General features: G+C 41.2%; 1 protein-coding gene across 1 annotated transcript in view; it reads left to right on the forward strand.

Annotated features, from left to right (window-relative positions):
- The window catches only part of FAT4 (FAT atypical cadherin 4), a 194049-nt gene extending 175544 nt beyond the window's left edge, over nucleotides 1–18505 (forward strand). Inside the window, exons 14-18 of the mRNA XM_015409489.1 lie at nucleotides 1457–1636; nucleotides 6665–6789; nucleotides 7177–7394; nucleotides 10875–11136; nucleotides 16539–18505. Coding sequence (XP_015264975.1) covers nucleotides 1457–1636; nucleotides 6665–6789; nucleotides 7177–7394; nucleotides 10875–11136; nucleotides 16539–18406 — 2653 coding nt within the window. The 3' untranslated portion in view covers nucleotides 18407–18505. The remainder of the gene's footprint in view (nucleotides 1–1456; nucleotides 1637–6664; nucleotides 6790–7176; nucleotides 7395–10874; nucleotides 11137–16538) is intronic.
- Nucleotides 18506–22812: the final 4307 nt, after the last annotated feature.

Here is a 22812-nt window from a genome sequence, read left to right on the forward strand (position 1 = left end):
AGATGCACATTTTGATCTAAGAACAAAATAAAAAAAATTTCACAGACAGAGGTTTTATAAATTATGAATAATAATCAGTATCAGGGTTAACCAACTGGAAGCCTGGAAGCCAGATGTGGCCTGTGAATCAAAGTTGTCTGTTCTTCCTGTGTCCTATTAAACTTTAATGAAGGTATGGTAAAAAATTTCACCATTGCTGTTACTTAAATTGTAATTAAAAGATGTAGAGAGATTAACTACAAGACACCAAGAATGGCAGTACTGCATTTATTACCTCCACCATCTCCAAACTGTCTAATCTAGATGTGATTACAATATCTGTTTTGCTTGCCACCATTAGCAGCAGCCAGTGGTTGAATTGGGTTATGAAAACATCCTGAAGAACAGCATATGTTAGTCAACAGTCTACAGTAGAGATGGAAAGACAGTGGAAAGGAGCTCTCAGTCTCTGCCACCTTCATCAGCATGATATTCTGGCCATAAAACACCCTAGGGAAATAAGCTACATTTCTCAGGCTTCCTAAGAGTATTGCAGTTGGCACTGTTCAGGGTGTCAAGCAGGAGCATACAGAGACTGTCTTCCCATTTTTCCTTTCTCCCTGTCATGATAGCCACTGCTATGAGGTCCCTGAGAGTGTGAAGGGAGGAGGAAGTGATGTTGCCACCAGAGAAACAGCTGATATGTAAGGTGATTCAGGGGGCTGGTGGAAAGGAGGTTTAGAAGATGATCGGATTAAGGGGTTATGGGGACAACATGGCAGATTATCAGTAGCTTCCCATCTTATAGAAAAATAAGATTCTTTCCCCAAGATTTCTCCAAAGTTGCTAATAAGTGACTGGGCCTTCTATGATTTGAGCCAGGGGAGGTTTGCCCATTGCTCATCATAAACTGATCCATTTACTCAAAGATTCCCAATATATGTACACATAGTACTCCTTTGATGAATGAAATAATTGACCCTTGTAGACTCTGGCTGATCCCAGTTGTCATGTTTAAATGATCAGTTTCCAACCCAAGTTATGTTACTTTCTGAGTAAATCACTTCCAGGGCTTGATTTTGAAGCCACACTATATATGGAGCACTCGGTACAATCAAATTGAGGTCTCTAGTTGTAACAAAGTAAGGTATTTACTACAGTTTAGAAGGAGCTATTATATTACATGTAGTCATTATAAACTCTTGTTCTCTAATGGTTTTGATTAAGTGAAAACTGTAGCCAAATGCATTAAAATGAAAATTGGTTGTTCCCACACTTCCCTTTCAAAACTAATTTCAACTTTCAAAATGATTTGTCTGAGTAATATCTACATAGGACATCCTCAACAAATTACTTTTCCATGAGTGGTTTTCTAGCCACTGATGTGATTTCAGATGCTTTAATTATTATCATTATAAGTAGGTAGTGTATCTGTGCTTTTGCCATTATATTCTATTTTTTATATTCCCCTTCTCAGGACTTTAGATGTACAACCAAACAGAGTCACCATTGGAGGTATCAGATCCATAGAGCCAATACTTCAAAGGAAAGGACAAGTGCAAAGTCATGATTTTGTTGGTTGCATAATGGAGTTTGCAGTCAATGGACGTCCCTTAGAACCTAGCCAAGCTTTGGCAGCTGAAGGCATCTTAGATCAGTATGTCATTTATACAATTTATTTATACAATTCTGAGATTAGGGAGGTAGCAACGTGGCAGAGGGTCTTCTCAGTCATGGCACCAAAGCTCTGGAACGCTCTCTCTGGAACATATGAATCTCTCCCCATGGAGATTCGTCTGTCCCCTTCCGCCAGCTAGTAAAAACTTTGTTCCATTTGGCATTCCCTCAGTGATCCCCCCCCTCCTAACCAATGTTTTTTTTTTAATGTTCTGTATATATGTTAACACTAATTTTAAAATTGTATTAATGATGTGTGTGTGTGTGTTAGAGGGTTGATTTTAATGGTTTTAAAATGTGGTCCTATAAGTTGTGTTTGTATATGTTAGCCAACTTGATAGCCCTTTTAAGGGCAGAAAGATGGGATAACATTTTGTAAATAAATAAATAATCAGAGTAAAATGGGAGTCAATCAATTCAGATGTTTTACATAGTCATCATGGTTTCTGTTAAAAAAAAAATGAGCTGTGCATGAAGGGCATCAGCATGCTAACTTTCTTGCTGGATTTGTAACTCTGCCACGCCTGAATGCTTATATCCAAAATGCAGATGGTAGAAGATAAAAGTTATTTGTTTTCAAGGTATAATGTGAATGGCAGCACACATTTCCATCTGTATTAACATGTACATATGGAAATGTATGTTCTGGCATTGTCTCCGCTTCCAATGTTATATGCATTGTTGTACATGGCTATATTGCATTGGTGTTTACCACTGCAGTCCTGTACCTAGTTCATATTTACTACAGTGAAGTCAGTAGGATTTCACATGTGTAAAATGAATGAAAGGACTGCACTGAAATATATCTATTACTGCTTCCAATAATACCAGTTTCTAGTATTCTGAAGACAAGCAGGATTCCTTTAGCAATTTCAAATCCTATCCCACCTTATTTGATTCAGTACATTTAAAGCCCCTTTTTACAGTCCCAGGGCCTGTTATCTCGCTCTTCCTCTCAAATGTCAGTGCTCTTCTCTTCTACCTGATTTCCCCCTGTGAATGTCAGTTCAAAGTGATTGATTAGCTGAACCTGTTGTTTCTTCTATCCTGCTGTTTGAACCTAGAGTTAGAATAAGAGAATGTCCAGAATGATTAGCTCATCCCTCCTCCTTTCATGGTCTCAGTTTATAGCATAAGGTTTTCTAAAGCTCTGTAGCACAGAGATCACCATCAATTATGTTTTCATAGAAAGCCAACCATAGTAACATCACCAGTAAAAAGTAGAAGTGTCGATAATTTGTGTGTCTCTTGTCTACCAAGATTCTTTCTTTAATGCCTTGGACAGTTCCAGAGTGAAAAGTGGTTTCAGGCTTCCTTTCAGATTTGCTTGGCAGACGAGAACATTAAAAAAAACCATTCCCCTCTTAATTTACTGTATAGTGCAATTTATTCCACTCTGGTTACTGGCTATTTTATGTATTCAGACTGTATGCAATATAGTTATACAAAAATGTTTCTGGAATTTGTTTCACTCTTTTAGCATGCAGAGGGAAAGAAAGAGGTTTACATGGCTAGCATTTAGTGTGAAGTTATAAAATTCAATTTCATTCGCTCTCCCTGTAAAAATAAAGCATACAATTTTTGTGACATAACTTCACATATATTAACAGTGACGTGCCAGTAGCACAATATAAGCATTCATGAGCATTCATGTCTTTACTTCAAGGGTGAGATTTTCTTTTTTCAAAATGTGCTTATTTGTTAATTCATCAAAGCTTAATAGTTCAAATATTCTGATATCTAAGGAGCCAGGTGTAATTATTCTTTATTGGCTTAACAAATAAGATAATTACTTTTTTAAACTTAAACAAAATATTTTGGATGTGGGGGTACCTTTTTAAAAAGAAGGATCACCCCAATGTTTCTTCATTTCTGCTTGATGAGGTTTTTGTTTTTGAAGAACTTGCCAGGACAGTACCACAGTTTCTTATAACCAAACTGGGAGGGCAGATTAGGGATGGGCACAAACCTGGAAAATGGAGGTTCATCCTGGTAGGGCTGCCAAATGCCCCCGGGGGGCGGATTTCCCCCCGCTTTCAAGCCCCGATTTCCGCCCCCGCAGAATCGGGGCCAGGGGGAAACCCCACCCCCGCGTGCACGTCACCCGGATGTGATGTCACACGCTGGGGTGGGGCCACAGCTATTTGAGGGGAACACAGCGTGTGACGTCACATTCGGGTGATGTAGATGCAGTGCCCCCACTGAGGAGGTAAGACAGATTTGGCAACCCTACATCCTGGTTTGTGGGTCTCATGAACCACGAACCTTCATAAACCTGTTGACTGAACTAGCTCATTTTGTGAGGTTTGTGATGTGGCAGAATGCCCCTCCTGTGGCCTAGAGACACCAAACTTGCAGGGAGTCTCCAGATGCCTCTCCTTTACCAGTCTTCCACATTTGGTGAGAATTAGATTGGGGGGGGGTGAGTTACAGTCCCCCAAAGCAGGTGCCCTCCAGAAAGTGCTCTCTGGGGAAATCACAGCTGCAGGTTCAGGAGTGTGTCAAATGAACCCCCTGCAAGCTAGAGGCATCAAACTCACAGAGGCCCTCCCCAGGATGCCCCGCTACCTGACCTCCAAGTTTGGTGAGGATTGGCTTGGAGGGGGAGCACTGTCTGCCTCCGCATTGTAGACATTGTTGCTGCAGATGGTCAATCCTTCTGCTTAGGCCCAGGAGGCAGTCACCTGCCCACATCCTCCTGGAGGGTCCTAATGTCCAAAGTGCAAAAGGGAGGATCTAACAGGCGGTCTGGCACAGGAGGGGGTGGAGAGTTGGAAAACCAAGATGAGGGACAGGCACAGCAAGGGCAGTTGATGATGTTAAGCCTGGTGGGGGGGGGTGCCCAGAGGCATGGAAGTTGAGGATCCTAGGGTCCAAAATGCAAGAGGGGAGATCCAACAGGAGGCCTGGCACAGGAGGGGGTGGAGAGTTGAAAAACCAAAATTAGGGGCAGGCACAGCAAGGGCAGCTGATGATGTTAAGTCTGGCCATGGGGGGGGGTGTGCCTAGAGGCATGGAAGTTGAGGATCCTAGGGTCCAAAGTGCAAAAGGGGAATCTAACAGGAGGCTTAGTGTGGGGGTGGGGAAAAGTTAGAAAACTGAGACAAGGGGCAAGCACAGCAAGGACAGCTGATGATGTTAAGCCCAGTGAGGGGATGCCCAGAGGCACAGAAGTCAAGGATCCTAGGGTCCAAAGTGCAAAAGGGGGATCTAACAGGAAGTCTAGCACAGGAGAGAATGGAAAGTTGAAAAACCAAGATGAGGGGCAGGCACAGCAAGGGCAGCTGATGAAGCTAAGCCTGGGGGGGCAGTGGCAGGGAAGTCTGGGATTCGAGGGTCCAAAGGGAAAAGTCCAGAGAGAAACTGAGGGTTCAAAAATCCCACTGAATGTGGGTCCTCAACTGAGGAACCCACTGGCTGAGCCCCACTGCCCCTCTGCCTCAGAGCCCTGAGTAAGCACCAAAGAACCCCAACCTCACTGTTTTCACACTGAGTAATGACTTCCAGTTTCCTTTCCTCTCTGCCTCTAACTCTCTCTCTCTCTCTGCCTAAATGCCTGCAGCAAAGTAAAAGCAGTTGTGTGTGATTTGGGAGTATATATCCATTCTACTCCCATAAAGCACAATGAGAGCTCTCTTGTTGGCAGCCAGCACTGCCTGTCGAGCTTTGGAGACCACTGTTGGTGTTTCCAGGGCCCCAGAAGTCCATCCTCCCATTGCTTTGACAATTAATTGATTGGTGCAGGCATGTTTACTGCAGAAACTGCTGACATGAACCACAAGAACCTCCATGAAAACCATGGAGGTTAGTGGGAGGTTCATTGCAGGTGCGATAGCACAGCCCTTGGCTCACAAAGCAGACAATTTTCATGACGAATTTAGGTTTGTGCCTATCCCTAGGGCAGAGGTACTGAAGAACAAATTTAACTGATGTTCTTTGGCATACAATGTGTAAATTTAAATCTGACTCTTTTATAATGAGTGGATTACTTATTTTGTTAAAACATTCTGCCCTCCTTCCTCTTTCCACAGAGAACATAAAGGAAACTCACAAAAATACTATAGAATTAAATTCCTATTTGACACAATAAGAGTGAAAGGAACTGAAGAAACTGAAGTTGAACCATGTACATAGCACAGTCTTTCCTCAACATCCAAATGCATATCTGTGCTTAAAAGAAAAGATGTCAGCTCTGCTGAGGACAGGATAAAGTACCATGGTGCTGTGGTCAGAAATTAGATGATACGATGCAAGAGGCTAGGTAGCAAATAACTTGTAAAACTACAGCTGAAGATGAGGAATAGTTCACCATAAAACTAGTTCTCAGAAAAACTAATGTGAGCAACAAAACATGCCTCCAAATGTTCTGTACTAAAGTTACTCCTGGATTAACATTTAAGCAGTTGTATCTAATGGCACAGCAAAAAAGAAATCTGTTCAATTGTATTAACCATTCACATTAGGTTTGGTATTGCTTGAAATGGGAGAGTTCCCGCTCTGCTTGTTGACTGCACACAAATTTTGAGGGCTGTAATTTTATCAAGCAGCTTTCAGATATTAGGATATAAATTTGAATATTCATGCTTGGAATACACAAAAACAAAGCACTGGGGACTGCACAGAAATTACAGGTACCTGTAGCCAGTCAGGAAGCTTGCATAAATATTCTCATTGCATAAAGATTAACCACTGTACATGGCTCCCAGGAAGTGAATGTGGCATACCTTGCACTCTGTTTCAAGATGGCACAAGCCTAGATACTCAACACTGATACTGAGACCTTGTGTTACTGCTCAGCCTTATTGCCTTATTCAGTAGGGGAGAAAAAAATTATTCCCTATTGAGAGTTCATCGAAGGGAACAATGTATTATTCCAAAACCCATGTTATATGTACAGAGAGCTCCACATGTATAATGAACTAATCTCAAAGAATATCACAACTATTTAAATATCCTACAAAATAATTATACTTCTGTAAAGCTCTTGTTTTTTTCTTTCTTTGTTGAGGTGTCCCAGGCTGGAAGGAGCTTGTGCTGTTAACCCTTGCCAACATGGTGGAACATGTATAGATTACTGGTCTTGGCAGCAATGTCACTGCAAAGAAGGACTAGCTGGAAAAAACTGTGAAAAATGTAAATAGAGTATTTCTTCTCTTCCCACCCACCCCCTCTTCTTTTGCCATTATTTATTACTACTGTATTTTTTTTTCTGTTTTCACTTGGAATTGTAAGGGTATGCACAGAAATTTTATTCAGATTTGGTACATTTTTTCATTAATATGTTATTCATTTTCCTTTATTATAAGTATTATGCTTGTTTTGATTCTTTCCCCCATTCATTTCCATTTGTTTAACAAGAATACATTATTTTCAGTCTGTGCCATTTTTTGTTTGGCTCTCACCAAATCTAGATGAAATTTTCAGGAGATTACATCCCTAACCAAATGGATCCTCCCTGCCACATTTCATGCAAGAAATGATAAACAATTTTTAGCATGAACACTTTCTTCTTTACTCTAGATCTTACTGCTGACACTGCCCTATCATTCGAAGGCAAAGGTCGTCTTGACTACTACATGCGCCAGAATAGGAAATGGGAATACATGATGAAACTTAACATTGGAGATGCCATTTTGGAGCCCCAAAATATGAATAGTATAGAAGTCAAATTCAGGACAAGGAGTGAAAATGGAGTTTTAATTCATATACAGGAAAACAGCAATTATACTACCGCTAAGGTAAAACTTGAGTTGATTTGATTGGGCTGTTTGTGGTGAAGTGGTCTTTGCCCCTTCTGTACTCACCCCAGTCTTTTATTTATAAATACCAAAGTGTTGACTAGTGCTAGGCACAGCTCCAAGTATCAGAGGGCTGAATTATTTTGTTTCTAATCAGCTTTGTCTAGACTCCAAGTTCTGACTATTTGAATGGCAGCCGGAAGGCTGTTTGTTGCACATGTTCTTAATGAAACATTGCACATTAGAGTGAAAACTTTTTCTTGTTCAGACCTCCTATAAAATGTGACCACCACCATGAAATTTAAAGATCTGTTTAACGGCATAATCACACAAATCCAGTCCTCAGACCAACTGAGCCAAAGTCCTTGATTTAAGCCAGCTTAGTTTTCTTGTTATCAATAGAGTATCAACCACAGTTACAGCTGAGTCCTATACAGAATATATGTGTCTTCGTCTTCTCAGAAGAGATGCTGAAGAATCAGTATGACATAGTGCAAATGGATTTAAAGTGTATCACCAACATCTGTACCTTTTACAAGACAAACTAGTGGGCTCAGTCTTTCTGTATGACTCAGTCCACTTAGTCATAACACTAAATGAGTAGAACAGTAATGCTGGCAAACTCCTTTATTGGATAGGTACAAGATCCAAGTTTTCTGGACTACTTTAATTGTTTCCATTTCTCCCCAGCTTATATGAATCTCTAGCGTAAGACCACAGTTTTATGCTTCAGCCAGCATTAATTTATCAATTTTATCTGGCTTCCCATTCTCTCAGAGGTCCATGGTGGTTGTTTTTTTTCCAGAAACAAAAAATTCTAACCAGCATATTCAGAGCTGTCCTGCATAATTTTTCATTGCTTCTACATTTTTTAAAGTCAACCATTAGTAATATTTGGTTAGTTTTGTGTTTTCATTAGCTGATACCTATCCAAGGCATGCAGTTATAGTGAACAACGGACAAGGCAAGGAGGCTGTTGAGCATGTGTTTGTGTGCACATGCAAATAAGTGGGGAAGAAAATCTGGTAGGCACAGGCTCTATCAGCCTTAATCGAACTCTCAGGAGGAGTGCACATGAAATCTTATCCCACTATTCCATAGATGTGCAAGATGCATTCCTAGTCAGAGAGCTATAACATGGCAATGCAAGGGTCCCTACACCTCCCAGCTAAGCAGCAGCATGGCTTTTGTCCAGCAATATGCGTAGAGCATCTGTCTGTTTCTAGCCTAGGATTCCTCCGGACAGCATTATTCGAGACTCTACTGAGCTGTTTTAAAATCTTGCAGCACAGTCCTATTTAGATATACTTGGATGTCCTACTGATTTCAATAGGACTTACTCCTGAGTTATAGCTTTAGATTTTAAGGTATAATACTCTGACTATGTAGCTTTGTTTCTGGAATGACCTCTATAACAGAACTGTATGACACACTTGCCCCACAGCCCCTTAAACAGATAACAATATTGTTGCCTTTAGACAGTCCTGTTGCTGCACAGTCTGTCTACAGATTTTTGTGGTGTTCTTTTAAAGATGGTTTTCTTTCAAACATACACAAGGCTATGAAGCAGATAGTGATATGACTCATACTAAAAAAAGTCAACAAATTTAATTCTGCTGATCAAAAACCAGACAGCAAAAAGAATTCCAGTGATCCCAAGAGACGTTCAGGCTTATGCCTGAAAGCCCCACAGTTCTGGGCTAAGAAGGCCTCTTAGCATGTGCCTGGTTTTTTGTTTTTTGTTTTTTCTAACAGTGTGCAAATATTACTACCAAAAAAGTGCTCTCTCTAAATATTTGAAAGGCTGTCATTTGGAGGAGAGCAAGGAGCTGTTCCAGTTGGCAGCAGAGGATAGGACCCGAAGCAACGGGTTTAAATTACATGCAGAAAGGTATCGGCTGGATATTAGGAAAAACGTTTTCACAGTTAGAGTGGTTCAAAGGTGGAATCAGCTGCCTAGGGAGGTGGTTAGCTTCCCTTCACTGACAGCTTTCAAGAAGAGGCTGGACGAATATTTGTCAGAGATGCTTTAGGCTGGTCTTGCATTGGGCAGGGGGTTGGACTAGATGGTCTGTATGGCCCCTTCCGACTCTATGATTCTATAGCATAAATGGTTAAAAAAACTTATAAAGTTAATGATGGGATCTCAGAACCATACACACACACTGTGGACTGCAGTAGATTTGGATTTCTAAAGTCTAATTACTTTCGTTGGTTGCTTCCACCCAGAGGTGTGTTCCAAACAGTTAAGAATTATCTGGAAGGAGGAACAAAGAAGGTCTGAAAGTCAGATCTCTGCTTTCCCCAAAGGCATCCGACAGGAACAACACATATAAAATGCTTGAATGACAGCTCCTATTTGGCATCCAAACTGAAGCAAGGTTTTTTGTTTTCTGGGGCGGAGCATCCACACCACATCATTCCTTGATTGTCAACTTTCCCAAACCTGATTTAGATTTATGACAAAACACCTTTCCACACAATGTGGATGGGAAGGTATGCATTTTTTAGGGTCTTACCCACATTGGTGGCACTTTCCGTGCCTCGGGCCTCCTGCCATTTTCCTCCTGTGCCACCAGAAGCCTTTTTCAAGCCTTATTTTCTTTCTTTTTTTAAATTGGCAATTGCACAATTGTTATAGTGAAATAACAATATGATCAATAGTCAGATACTCTGAACTCCCAGGTTTATTTCTTTCATGAAAATTTCCAGCCCTTTTCATTGAAGGGCTATAGCCAACATGGTCTGGTGGTTAGAATGTTGGACTAGGGTCTGGGAGACCCAAGTTTGCGTCCCCACTCTAGCATGGCAGCTTGCTGGGTCAGTCACTCCCTCTAGACCTAATCAGCCTCATGGGTTGTTGTTGTGAGCATAGAATGGAGATGCAGAGAACGATGTAAACTGCCTGAAGTCCTCATCGGGGAGAATGGTGGGGTATAAATAAAGCAATAAATTAGAGGCATATCTTAATGAAAGGTACAGTAGAATTCATGGAGCACAATAGACTTAACAAATATTATTCTGTTATAGCAATATAGTGGTTGATTATTTTTAAAAAGTTGAAAAAACTCTCTAGTTATGCAGGGAGTGGAGGGGGGTGGCAGCCGCCAGGGACTGAAGCAAGGAAAGGGCTGGGAAAACTGCTTTGTAGATGTTCTATTGTCACTGTGTTACTGTTTCATGAGAATGATGGGGTTCTGAGGTTGGAGGAAAAGCACTATTGACACATTTGTGTTTCAGGCCCATATCCCCAGTCAGCTGGCTGGCAATAGTGAAAAAGGAGATTGGGATATAAAGTGATTTCCACCCCATGCTACTACTTATCACAACAGTGACCCAAGGGGGCATGAAGGGAGTGGGAAATGGGATGCCTCCTCCCCAAAGAGTCCTTTTGGCCTCTTGTTTATAATGTATATTATGCAATAACAGAGTACACAAAATATTTACTTTATTTTAATCTTTTTTTTTACTTCTTTGCAGGTAAAAGGTGGCAAAATGCAGTATATTTCTGATGCTGGAGTTGGTGGGAAGGTAGAGCGAAGCATCCCAGAGATTTATGTTTCTGATGGTCACTGGCATTCTTTCCTCATTGAAAAAAATGGGACTTCCACAGTACTAGTAGTTGACAAAATCTACAGTAGAGACATCCTACATGTCACACAAGATTTTGGAGGATTGGACGTCATTACAGTTTCTCTTGGTGGGATTCCACCTAACCAGGCCCTCAGGAGCAGTGATCCAGGTATGTCATTCACACTGGTGGTAACAAATAAAATGGATGTGTATTCAGGCAACATACATAGTTGTGCAGGCTCCTAGCAAAGCCAACAAATCAAAATAATGTATAAAGTTTTTGAAGACTAGCCAAAATAGCCCAACAGAATGTGGTTGAGTACAGTAGAGTAGACATGGATGAGTTTAATTTCTAACAGTGCAAATCCATCCTTCCTGATACAATTCATATTTTTATACTGAGGTCTCCCTTTAATTATTTATTAATTTGATTTTTTTAAAGTTGCCACTCACCCAAAGGCTCTCATGGTGACTTACAACAGTAAAAACGATAAGGTTACAAAAAACATTAAAACAAATAAATATAAAATATTAACATTAAAATATTAAAAATACGTGGCTGTCACCATACCACTATTAAAACAGCCCAAACATCTGGTTACCCTCCAAGACCAACCTAAATAATTCAGCTTTGCATGCCCTGGAGAAACTAAGCAAGACTGAAAGGGTATGGGTGTTATCCGAGAGTACATTCCACAGGGTAGGTAATGTACTTTTGTTGAATAAAGGTGATATTCAGATCACCAGTAGAGTATCTTTGGAAATTGAAATGTTCTCAGTCACCATAACAAATTCTTTTTGATGCTGCAGGTGTTAAATTAGCAAACACTGTCAAGTTTACTCAGGAAGGTTACCACTTCAGCTTTGGGATGAAAACTACTGGTGTGCTACTACAGTTAAAGCAGCTTGTCCAAACCCTCTTGGTCAGAACCATGCATATAAAGAAGAGCTGTTAAATAGATTAGTCTCATTTGTGCATTAAATCAGCAGTGTAGGCATTAGTATTCTTACCTAGGATTTACCCCCCCAAAAAAAGATATGATTTTTAGATGCAAACACCAAGGCCAACAGAGCAGTAAGGAGTGATATTTTAGAGAGAGTTCTTTATAACAGAATCTGTCTAACTTAAAGGATTATCACCAGATAGAGTAACGTTGCCTGTAGTAAGTTCACACTTCACATTTTTTTTACTATGTCCAATGAAAACAATGAAATCTGCATCACCTCAGTTGGTATGAGATGTAGTGTGAATGAAATCACACAGAAGGCATTCACCATGCTGGCCCAATCAGTGCTTGTAGACAAGGTTAGCAGAAAAGATTGGTACTTTGTACAAGGACAGACTGCTCACGGGGGGGAGGGGAGCAGGGAACATTTTTAAAAATAATGACTGATATAGAAGTCGACAAGTTCCAGGAGTCTGTCCTGCAGTAGGAATGTACGTGCCATTTTTATACAGCATTTTCTTAATATTGAATTACAGTGCACAAGACATGCCAAAGATCTACAAATGGGAGATATAAAACTCTCTGTGAACTCAGATGTTCAACAGTATATGAAAAACAAGGGAAAAAAACATAATATGCATTGATAACCATGCCAGAGTTCTGCAAAAAGTGGACACAATAGAAAGGATAGATTCTCTGTATTAGGGATGGGCACAACCCGGGAAAGTGGTGGTTCATTGGGGTTCATGGTTCATTTGATTAAATGAACAATGACCTTACACAAACATTTCTGTTTCCCAAACTGGTTTGTGGTTCATTTGGCTCATCAGTTTGGGAGGTGGTAGAATACCCCCATCCGGAAGTGAAAGCCAAAGGCATTTAAATACTATTGGAGCCCACCACCGGCCCACAGCCCCACCTGAGTGAGTTTTGAAGGTATTTAAATGCCTTTGGAGCTCACTCAGGTGGGGCCGGAGGCTGGTGGTGGGCTCCAACAGCATTTAAATGCTTTTAGGGCTCACTTCCGGGTAGCCCACCAGACCCACAAGTAAGCTCAGTAAGCATTTAAATGCCTTCAGAGCCCAAGAACATGTATCCCATGAACCTCACAAACCTCCATGAAAAACATGGAGGTTTGTGGGTGGATTGTGGGAGACACATTCTCCTGAACCCCTGGTTCATAAACCATTCCTGGAAAGCTGGCTGAGGTATTGGACACAGTGGCTGGACGGTTGCAGCAGAGTCGATTGAAGTTAAATCCATCGAAGATGGAGGTCCTGTACCTGGGTCAAGGGGGTACAGATGTGGGCATCAGGCTCCTCACACTGGAAGGGACACCTCTGGTGCCAACCTGGACAGTGAGGAGCCCGAGAATAACACTGGATGCCTCTCTGTCCATGGATGGAGGTAGATCAGGCTACTGAAGCCCTATCTTTTCCTCCAGGACTTAGCTACAGTGACCCATGCAATGGTCACTTCCAGACGATTACTGCAACTCACTCTACACAGGCTCTTGAGGCTGCTCCAGAAATTACAGCTGGTGCAAAATGCGGCAACGTGCCTGCTGACGTCGACGCCTGTGTGGGCTCACGTTCAGCATGTGCTTTGCCAGCTGCATTGGTTACCAGTTGCATACCGGATCCTCTTCAAGGTGTTGATAATAACCTTTAAAGCCTTATACTTCCCATATATGCTCCAAAGAGCCTTACACTCAGACAATCAACATCTCCTGGTGGTCCCTAGCTCAAGGGACATCCACTTAGCCTCAACCAGGGCCAGGGCTTTTTCGGCCCTGGCCCTTGCTTGGTGGAACATGCTCCTTATTGAGACCAGGGCCCTGCGAGATCTCATTCAGTTCCGCAGGGCCTGCAAGATGAAGCTGTTCCACCAGGTCTTTGGCTGAGGCGACGGGTGTCGATACAAGACACCACCCCCAAGGTTGCTGTCACCCATCCACTGATAATCGGCCACATTTACCTATCTTAACTAGGTTGGAACTGCCTAATGTTTATAATTTGTTTTAAATTTTATTGTATTGTATATGTTCATAATGTGTTTTAAATTTTATTGTATTCATTGAAATTGATGTAACCCGCCCTGAGCCCCTTGTGGGATGGGCGGGGATATACATGCAAAAATAAATAAATATAAAATCCTATTTCTATCACAAGCTCAGCTGGCAGTTTGACATCCTTAAGTATGTCAGATAATATTCATGTCTAGATGTTAATAGATAAAAATCTTTCCCTTTAAATAAAAAGTCCCTTTAAGTCAAGAAATATGCCTTTAGACATTTTTGCTATAATTCCAACAACCTTAACATGTCTTCCGTAACCATATTAAATATAGGCATAATACCCACAAAGAAGGATCATTACAGGGCAGAGTTCTGTTTTACCCATTCTGTAGCTTTCCATCTTAGACACACACAGTGTATGCCGAGCGCTGAGACACACAGTGTAATATACCAACAGACAAGGGCTGTGAGACCCAGCCCTACTTTGCCATACATCTTGGGCTCCTTCTTTCTCCTGTCAAACCTATTTCACATAAATGTTGTGAAGATAAAGAAGATCTTTGAGTTCAAATCCATAAATAATAGGCTATCAAATTCTTATAAAACCTTAACACACTGAGTGCTCAAGTGAATAGTGAAATGCTGTGGCGGTTGAGTGGTCAAGCACCCTCGTCCTTCCCTGCATGGCTTCATGGCAAATTGAACCTTCATGAGACCAATATATACAGACATCTCATTTGTTTGACCACATGGAACTGTGTAAGGTAAACAAATAACACTGTTTCTGAATTTCTAGTATAGAAAACAGTAGTCTTAGCATTCTTGCTTTTCAATTCTGCATTGACTTTGATAAAGGAAAAAAAGTCATGAAAATAATAAATTTCAGCACTTGGGTGATGGGTCATAATGTGTCTTCATGTATTCAGGCTACTGTCAGAAAAATCTCCACTTGAATTTCAGAAGTTCAAAAATAATCTGGTCATCAGTTGACAGAAATGTGCCTGTTCGCAAGTGCCCTTTTTAGCCTAAAGTGTTTTTCTTTGCATCATTTTTATATCCTAGCTGCTGAAGGCAAATAACAATGCAGGAAATGTGTTTTAAAACTTTGTCATACCGTATAAAATTAATGAAAGTTTTAAAAACTAGACTGATTTTTTAAATTCTAAACATGCCATGCGTAGAAATTAACTGACATAAATGGGACTTGTAATACGGTAATTAAAAACAAAACATTGTTCCATTAGTTTCATTGTGAGAGATTTAGGTAGCAACCTTATGCATGCTGACTAGAGAGTAAGCCAAACCAGATGTCATGGTGTCCATGGGTCTGACCTGTGGATGCCAACACCATTTTAGAGAAGAATTTGGCCAGTTGAAAAATTGCCAAATTCTTCTCTGAAATGGTGTCAGTGACCACAGGTCAGAAACATAGGTGCTGAAATGTCTAGTTTGGCCCTAAATTCCACTGGAATCAGTGGGCCTGAATTCCAAGTAAACATGCATAGGTTAGTTAGGGTTGTTAAACACACTCTTACCTTTCCCATTGAATCAAGTTGATTTAAAAGAGCCCTACTGTGGTTGGATCATGCTTTAATTTTTATTTAATTTAGACAAAAATATTTAGGCAAACATATGCTTTCAACCATTTATAGAAATGGCTTTTGTTCTTCAGAGGTTTTAAAATGCAAATGCAGTTTTGAGATGTTGTAGTGCAGACACTGAGTGTGTCTTTATTTTGATTTCTAAATCTGTGTGCCCTCTAGGTTAGTTATCCAATACATGTTGAAATTATAGAAGGCCAAAGAATTAATAGGAAAAAAGAATGTAACATGGTAATTAGTTTTTTTTTAATAAACATCTGATACAACAACAAACCTTAATAAGCCAGGTTGCTCCATAACATTTTGTCCTATCTGTGTTTCAAAAGTGAGCACATCATTCACTTTTAAGCAAACAGGCTGTGAGCCAGAGAATCAACAGCATGACCAATAAATAGTGCCGGCAATCAGATGTCCCATTAAACCATGGCTTGTTATTCTACCACTTTAAGTAAGAAATCCTAATTTCTTGGTTTGTCTGTTTTTTGCTTTTCCGTTGCTTTTCAGTAGGAATGACATACTGTGTATGTTTCTATGGCCAGGTGATCATAAGGGATGGTTCTGCACCAACTGTGGTTTGTGAATTCAGAAATTACAACGAATATGGATGTCACTTCCAGCTGGGTTCTGTTTAATCCATGCTTTATAAACTCTCCATGTTTACTGCAGAGTATAGGGGTATTGGACTGAAAACAATTTTTAAGCCCCAAGACATAGGGAAAAGGTGTGTATTACATTCAGAAATGCCACCTTGGAAAGAATGGTAAATAATGGAACAAACCCAAGGGTATGAAAAGGCTTTAAAAATCAAATTATATACATCCAGGATTTTAAACTTGTTTGCTCAGCTCTATTGAAAAGACTCACACCCAGTGAACTGTGCCTTTTCCCCTCAACTTTACATAAGGTATTTTTGAGAAAGTATTTGTTTTTGCCTTTCTAGTCTTAAAATCAGAGTAGCTTTGTTTATACATACAACCTGCAAGTCACTACTGTTCTCTTTTCCTAGGTTTTGATGGCTGCATTGCCTACCTGAAGTATGGTGAAGAAAGTCTTCCTTTCACAGGCAAGCATAGTCTGGCTACCATCTCCAGAACAGATCCATCTGTGAAGATCGGCTGCCGAGGGCCAAACATTTGTGCAAGCAACCCCTGTTGGGGAGAGTTGATGTGCATTAACCAGTGGTATACATATAAATGTGTGCCTCCAGGAGCCTGTGCCTCCAACCCTTGTCAGAATGGCGGTAGTTGTGAACCTGAAGATAGAGTTGGATTCACTTGCAGCTGCCCTGAATCATACACTGGAAGAACATGTGAGACAGCGGTGGCCTGTCTTGGTATTTTGTGTGCCCAGGGACATGTATGCAAAGGAGGAATGAATGGAGCCCATATATGTGTCCCTCAGCCTTACCCAGCTGAGCTGTCGTTGCCACTATGGGCTGTTCCAGCCATTGTTGGCAGCTGTGCTACTGTGTTGGCCTTGCTTGTGCTTAGCCTGATCTTGTGCAATCAGTGCAAGGGAAAGAAAGCAAAAGTGCCAAAAGAGGAGAAGAAAACAAAGGAAAAGAAAAAGAAGGGCAGCGAGAATGATGCTTTTGATGACCCTGACAATATACCTCCCTATGGTGATGATATGACAATCAGGAAACAGCCTGAAGGAAACCCTAAGCCTGACATAATTGAAAGAGAAAACCCTTACCTCATCTTTGATGAAACAGACATACCACACAATACAGAGACAATACCCAGTGCCCCTCTAGCTTCCCCTGAACCAGAAATAGAACACTATGACATTGACAATGCAAGCAGCATAGCTCCTTCAGATGCAGACATTGTTCAGCACTATAAGCAGTTCCGAAGCCACACTCCCAAATTCTCCATTCAGAGGCATAGTCCATTAGGGTTTGCAAGACAGTCCCCTATGCCCTTGGGAGCAAGCAGTTTGACGTATCAGCCTTCATACAGTCAAGGTCTAAGAACAACTTCCCTAAGCCATTCTGCATGCCCTACGCCCAACCATCTTTCTCGTCACAGTCCAGCTCCATTTTCCAAATCATCAACTTTCTACAGAAACAGTCCAGCAAGGGAAATGCATCTTTCAATGCGTGAAGGGAGCCCTTTGGAAATGCATAATGATGTCTGCCAAACAGGCATTTTTAACTATCCTACTAGACTAGGGAGAAGTAGCAGGAGTCCTCAAATGATGGCAGCTCATAGTTCCAGGCCAGGAAGTCGCCTAAAGCAACCAATTGGACAGATTGCTCTCGAGAGTGGTCCTCCTGTTGGACTTTCCATTGAAGAGGTAGAGAGGCTAAACACACCACGTCCTAGAAACCCAAGCATCTGCAGTGCTGACCATGGAAGGTCTTCTTCTGAGGAGGACTGCAGAAGGCCACTTTCAAGAACAAGAAATCCAGCTGATGGTATTCCAGCTCCAGAATCATCATCTGACAGTGATTCCCATGATTCTTTTACATGTTCTGAGATGGAGTATGATAGGGACAAACCTATGGTATATACTTCCAGGATGCCTAAATTATCTCAAGTTAATGAATCAGATGCAGATGATGAAGACAATTTTGGTGCTAGGCTCAAGCCTAGGAGATACCCTGGCCGCAGAGGAGAGGGTGGTGGGCCTGTTGGTGCACAAGCAACTGCACCTAGTACTAATGACAATACATCACCTTTAAAACTCGGACAGCAAGGAGGCAACTTTGATTGGGATAATCTTTTGAACTGGGGCCCAGGATTTGGGCATTATGTTGATGTTTTTAAAGATTTGGCATCTCTTCCAGAAAAGATAGGAGCAAATATAAATGAAGAGAGCAAAAGTGGTACAACACAACCAAAAGATGGAGAAGCAGAACAGTATGTATAGAACTTCATACTGACATTTTTTTGGGGGGGAAATAACACTCAAGCCATTCTATCGTTGTAGATAAGAAAAGGGCACACTTTTAAAACCCAGGGCCAGTGGTTAGAAGGATGCATTCAAAAATAATCACAATTATGCTGCTGAAATGGACAAATAATTTTTGTTAATTTTATTGGGATTGGTTGGGTTTGTTTCTCCTGCATGTGTTATTATTTCCAAACAAATTATTTGGCATGCAGCATTTGGAAAGAATTTTCTGTAACTATGTTTGGATTGTGAAATTTTAAATTAATAGTGTTTTTTCTCCCTGAAAATGGACACAAAATTGTTTATTGTGCAGAGTATGTTTGTATCCAGTTTTATTAAGTGGTTCTGAAATTCAAGAATATTGACTATTTTTTTCCTGGGAGACATTTGAAAAAAAAACAGATGCTGAATGAAGGAGCTGTGCTTTCGGGGCCTCTTGGAAAATGTACTTCCTATATTTGATTTCTGCAGTTGTTCAGATCTGGATACTTTAAAGAATGATAAGCTTGAGTGATCACTCTGTTATCTTTCTCAGTGCACAGGTGCTAGAACCGGCTCAAGTTCATCAGCACTTTAGGATTTTATTGTTTTTGACAAGGTTGTGTGAGAACTTCTGAATCTTGGATTCTTAACCCCCCTTCCCCAAACTGGCAGTATTTCTAGCTATCGGGGAAACAAATGGACATTATCAAAATGAACAAAGGTATAAAATCTGTGAAATAAGTAGTATGGGCTAGTGCAAGGTGAACTAAAAATGATCACATTCTCTGTTTGGCCACTGCCTCTGTATGGCCTAGGCAAATCTCTCTGGTTTTTTGTGTTTCTGTTGTATTTTCACCTCCCTGGGAGGAAGATGTTCTAAAAAGTACAAAGCTACCTCACAGGAGGCCAATGGAAGGACTTCTTGCCTATAAAAAGTGCTAAAAAGCCATGTAGCATCATAATAAGCATTGTCAACATTAATCTTTAGCACTGCCTTGCCTGTGAGACCTCAGAGTGATCTTTTCCCCCTACACCACAGAATTTTCTATGATGGAGATATTTGAAAAAAAGAATTATTTATTTAGAAACAAAAATCATTGCTGCTGGAAGGAGGCTTCTAAAACTATATGTTGTACTGAGGTACAGACAGTTGCATATGAAACACTCCGTAGCAGAGATTTGTACAAATTTTCCTTTTCCCCACTTTAAAATACATGCAAGCTGGCTTCCATTCATATGCATTTTAAAGGGGAAAGTGGCAGACAGTAGAGACAGTGGTTGTGTGCTCCAATCACAACAGGCCTAATACAGATGTCCTTTTTCTCTTTTGGTATCTGTGTGAGAGTGCAAAATGTATCCCACAATATCCTGAAATGGTGTGTGGGGGGGGCACTCTTAGATTCATTTTCAGTAGCCAGTGGTTCTGAGTCCCCTCATTTTAAATTTGGTTTCTGAAGAAAACTTGTTTCCGTGCAGCTTTGAAATCCTATTGTACTGTGTAAAAACAACACAATTTTTTAAAAAAAAAATAAAGTTTTTTTTTAGCTAATATGTTTTTGGTATCAATATTTTCCTATACTGAATAGTTTTCTTACTTTCAGGGAAAGTAAGAAAATACTCTTTTGTTTTACATTTGTTACTTATGTAACACTCATATTTTCACATTTTGATAAATTTGTAACATACTGTATGCTTTCTTATGTGTAAATGCCAATAATAGAATTAAAATATTTATTTAAAATGTCTACTGTGCATCATTGTAAACCTTATGTTGTGGCTCCTTTATTACACTGTCTCCCTTGACAGTTTGCTTTTATTCAGAAGATAAGTTCTTAGTGATAAAAATGGTACGTACAAGTAAGATGCAGAGAGCAATCAAATAGGTATACGCAGAAGTGAGTCTGATATTATTCAGTTTGGCTTACTCCCAGCAAAGTGCTCTTAGGTTTGTAACTACAGCTGGCAAAACATAATGTCCATGATGGCCCAGATTCATTAGCTTTACAGCTGTATTGTATAGTTTGCATATTTGTCTTAGAAGGTCAACTAGGATAAATCACAATCTCTGAATCCACTGCAGAACTTTAGCTGAACAAATAAAACAGGTCACTCTCACTGGTTGGTACTTGACTCAAAAAAACTTCTCTGCAAACTATCATGAAACCCATGTAAGAGTTATTCAGTGCCAGCAGCTTCATATATATTCTATGGGACCTGGACACACTTATTGTCCCTTCTTCAATACAATGTACTCTTCATGATGCTTCCAGAGAATGAGAGAGGGAAAGAATGAAAGATGCCTTCTTTGCTGAATCCCAGCAATTCCCCCTTCCAGTGTAGGACCCCCTACACTGCATACCATGGTGCTCTTGAGAGCCAGTTTGGTAGAGTAGTTAGGAGCATGGACTAATCTGGGAGAACCGTGTTTGATTCCCCACTCCTCCACATGCAGCTGCTGGTGTGACCTTGGGTCAGTCATAAGTTCTTTCAGAGTTGTTCTCTCAAGAGCAGTTCTCAAAAGAGCTCTCTCAGACCCACCTACCTCACAGGGTGTCTGTTGAGGGGAGGGGAAGGGAAAGGAGACTGTAAGCCGCTCTGAGACTCCTTCGAGTAGTGAAGGGCGGGGTATAAATCCAATTTCTTCTTCTTGAGACTGTCCTGACACCACCACCACCCCGCAGTATTTCTGGAAGTGCAGTGGGCTGAACCAGGAATGGGCCTATGGAAGGATCTGTTCCACCAGTGGACTTTCATAGTCCTTTGGATCCAACTCATTGTATGCATATTTATTTGTAAAGCAGTAAACCTTGAGTAATCTGTACATTTTTTTAATAGAAGACTAAAGACCAGTGTTCCTCTCAAGGAGTCAGTCACAGTGCTTGTAATTCTACTGACCTACAGATTTGACTGGGATTGCATGTGCCAGTTTTGTAAGCTACTTAGGGCTGATCCACATGCTATAAACTCCTTGGGGCCACTGAACAGTTACTAGATCACATGTGCACTGAGAGGATTATGCTTCCTAGGAGCACAGACTATGTTGTGAATGGAGAGGGTTTCTGCCTCCTGCCCCTCTATACCATTTTCCTGACCTGAATATCCCCAGGAAGTTATCATTTACCAGCGTGGTGTAGTGGTTAAAAGCTGCGGGCTCTAATCTTGAGAACCGGGTTTCTTCCACATAAAGTGGGTGACCATGGGTCAGTCACAGTTCTCTTAGAACTCTCTCAGCCCCACCTTCAAGGTGCCTGTTGTAGGGAGAGGAAGGGTAGGCAATTGTGAGCTGCTTTGAGATTCCTTGGGTTAGAGAAAAGCAGGATATGAAAACCACCTCTTCTTCTGTTGGATAACCTACTTGTAAGTTTCCCAGGCCCCTGCCACACGCAGGGGAAAAGGCGCTTGAAGGCGCGGCTTTTAAAAGCCGCGCCAATGTTGACATGGCGCGGCGGGATCCCACGGATCCCCCGGCCGTGCCGCCTTTTCTCCCCGGCCCGATCAAACGCCGGGGAGAAAACACGCCCTACCCGGGGGCCGGCCGAACTGCGCATGTCCAGGCATGCACAGTTCGGATCCGGGCCGGGGTTGAGCCGGCGCAGGGAAGCGGCGGCGATCAAACGCCCCGGTTGCCGCGCCGCTTCCCTTTAAACCACCTAGATAGGTGGTTCAGTTTGCGCCGGCTCATCCCGGGAAAGGGACAGTTTGGGTACGGAAGCCGGACGCTTCCCAGATGTTGTGGTGTGATCGCGCCGGTTTGATCCGGCCCCAAACTGTCCTGCTCCCGGACCAAATCGGTGAGTGTGAACGGGACCTGAGTCATGGTGGGTCATAACAAAATGTTCAGCAAGGGGAGCTGTCATAATGGCATTTCTGATTCAAGAAAGATGTTCCAAAATTCTGACTTTGATCATTTACACGGAGATACCAATGTATTGCATCTTACACTCACATACTAAAAGATACACAGAACGGTGTGTTCTGCAATTAGAATAATGTGGAAGTTGAATCATATATCCTTTCTGTGGATGCCCATATGCCTAAATGTCCAAAGAACATTTACAGGCTGCACAATTTTGAAAACATTTATGATACCCTAATGTCACAGGGGTCACCTTGTTCTTCTGAAAATCTGATCTTGTGATTATTTCTTTAATGTTTCTACCCCTTCTATATCCAATTTTTGGAGTCCCCAAACATCCAGCAATTCCTGACACTAAATGCCAATGTTTATGAATTATGTGACTAATCTGTTTGGCCACTGGTAAAAAATCAAGAGCAAAAGACACACCCATAACCTTTTGAGTACATTTATCCTGGAGCAGTGTCTTCCTGTCAGTATGTGCTGCTCTTCTTTTAGCCTTAGTTACTATGTCACTAGGGTATCCTCATTCTATAAAATGGGT

This window comes from Gekko japonicus, unplaced genomic scaffold (assembly GCF_001447785.1).
Source record: "Gekko japonicus isolate JY-2015 unplaced genomic scaffold, Gekko_japonicus_V1.1 scaffold108, whole genome shotgun sequence".
NCBI classification, from domain to species: domain Eukaryota; kingdom Metazoa; phylum Chordata; class Lepidosauria; order Squamata; family Gekkonidae; genus Gekko; species Gekko japonicus.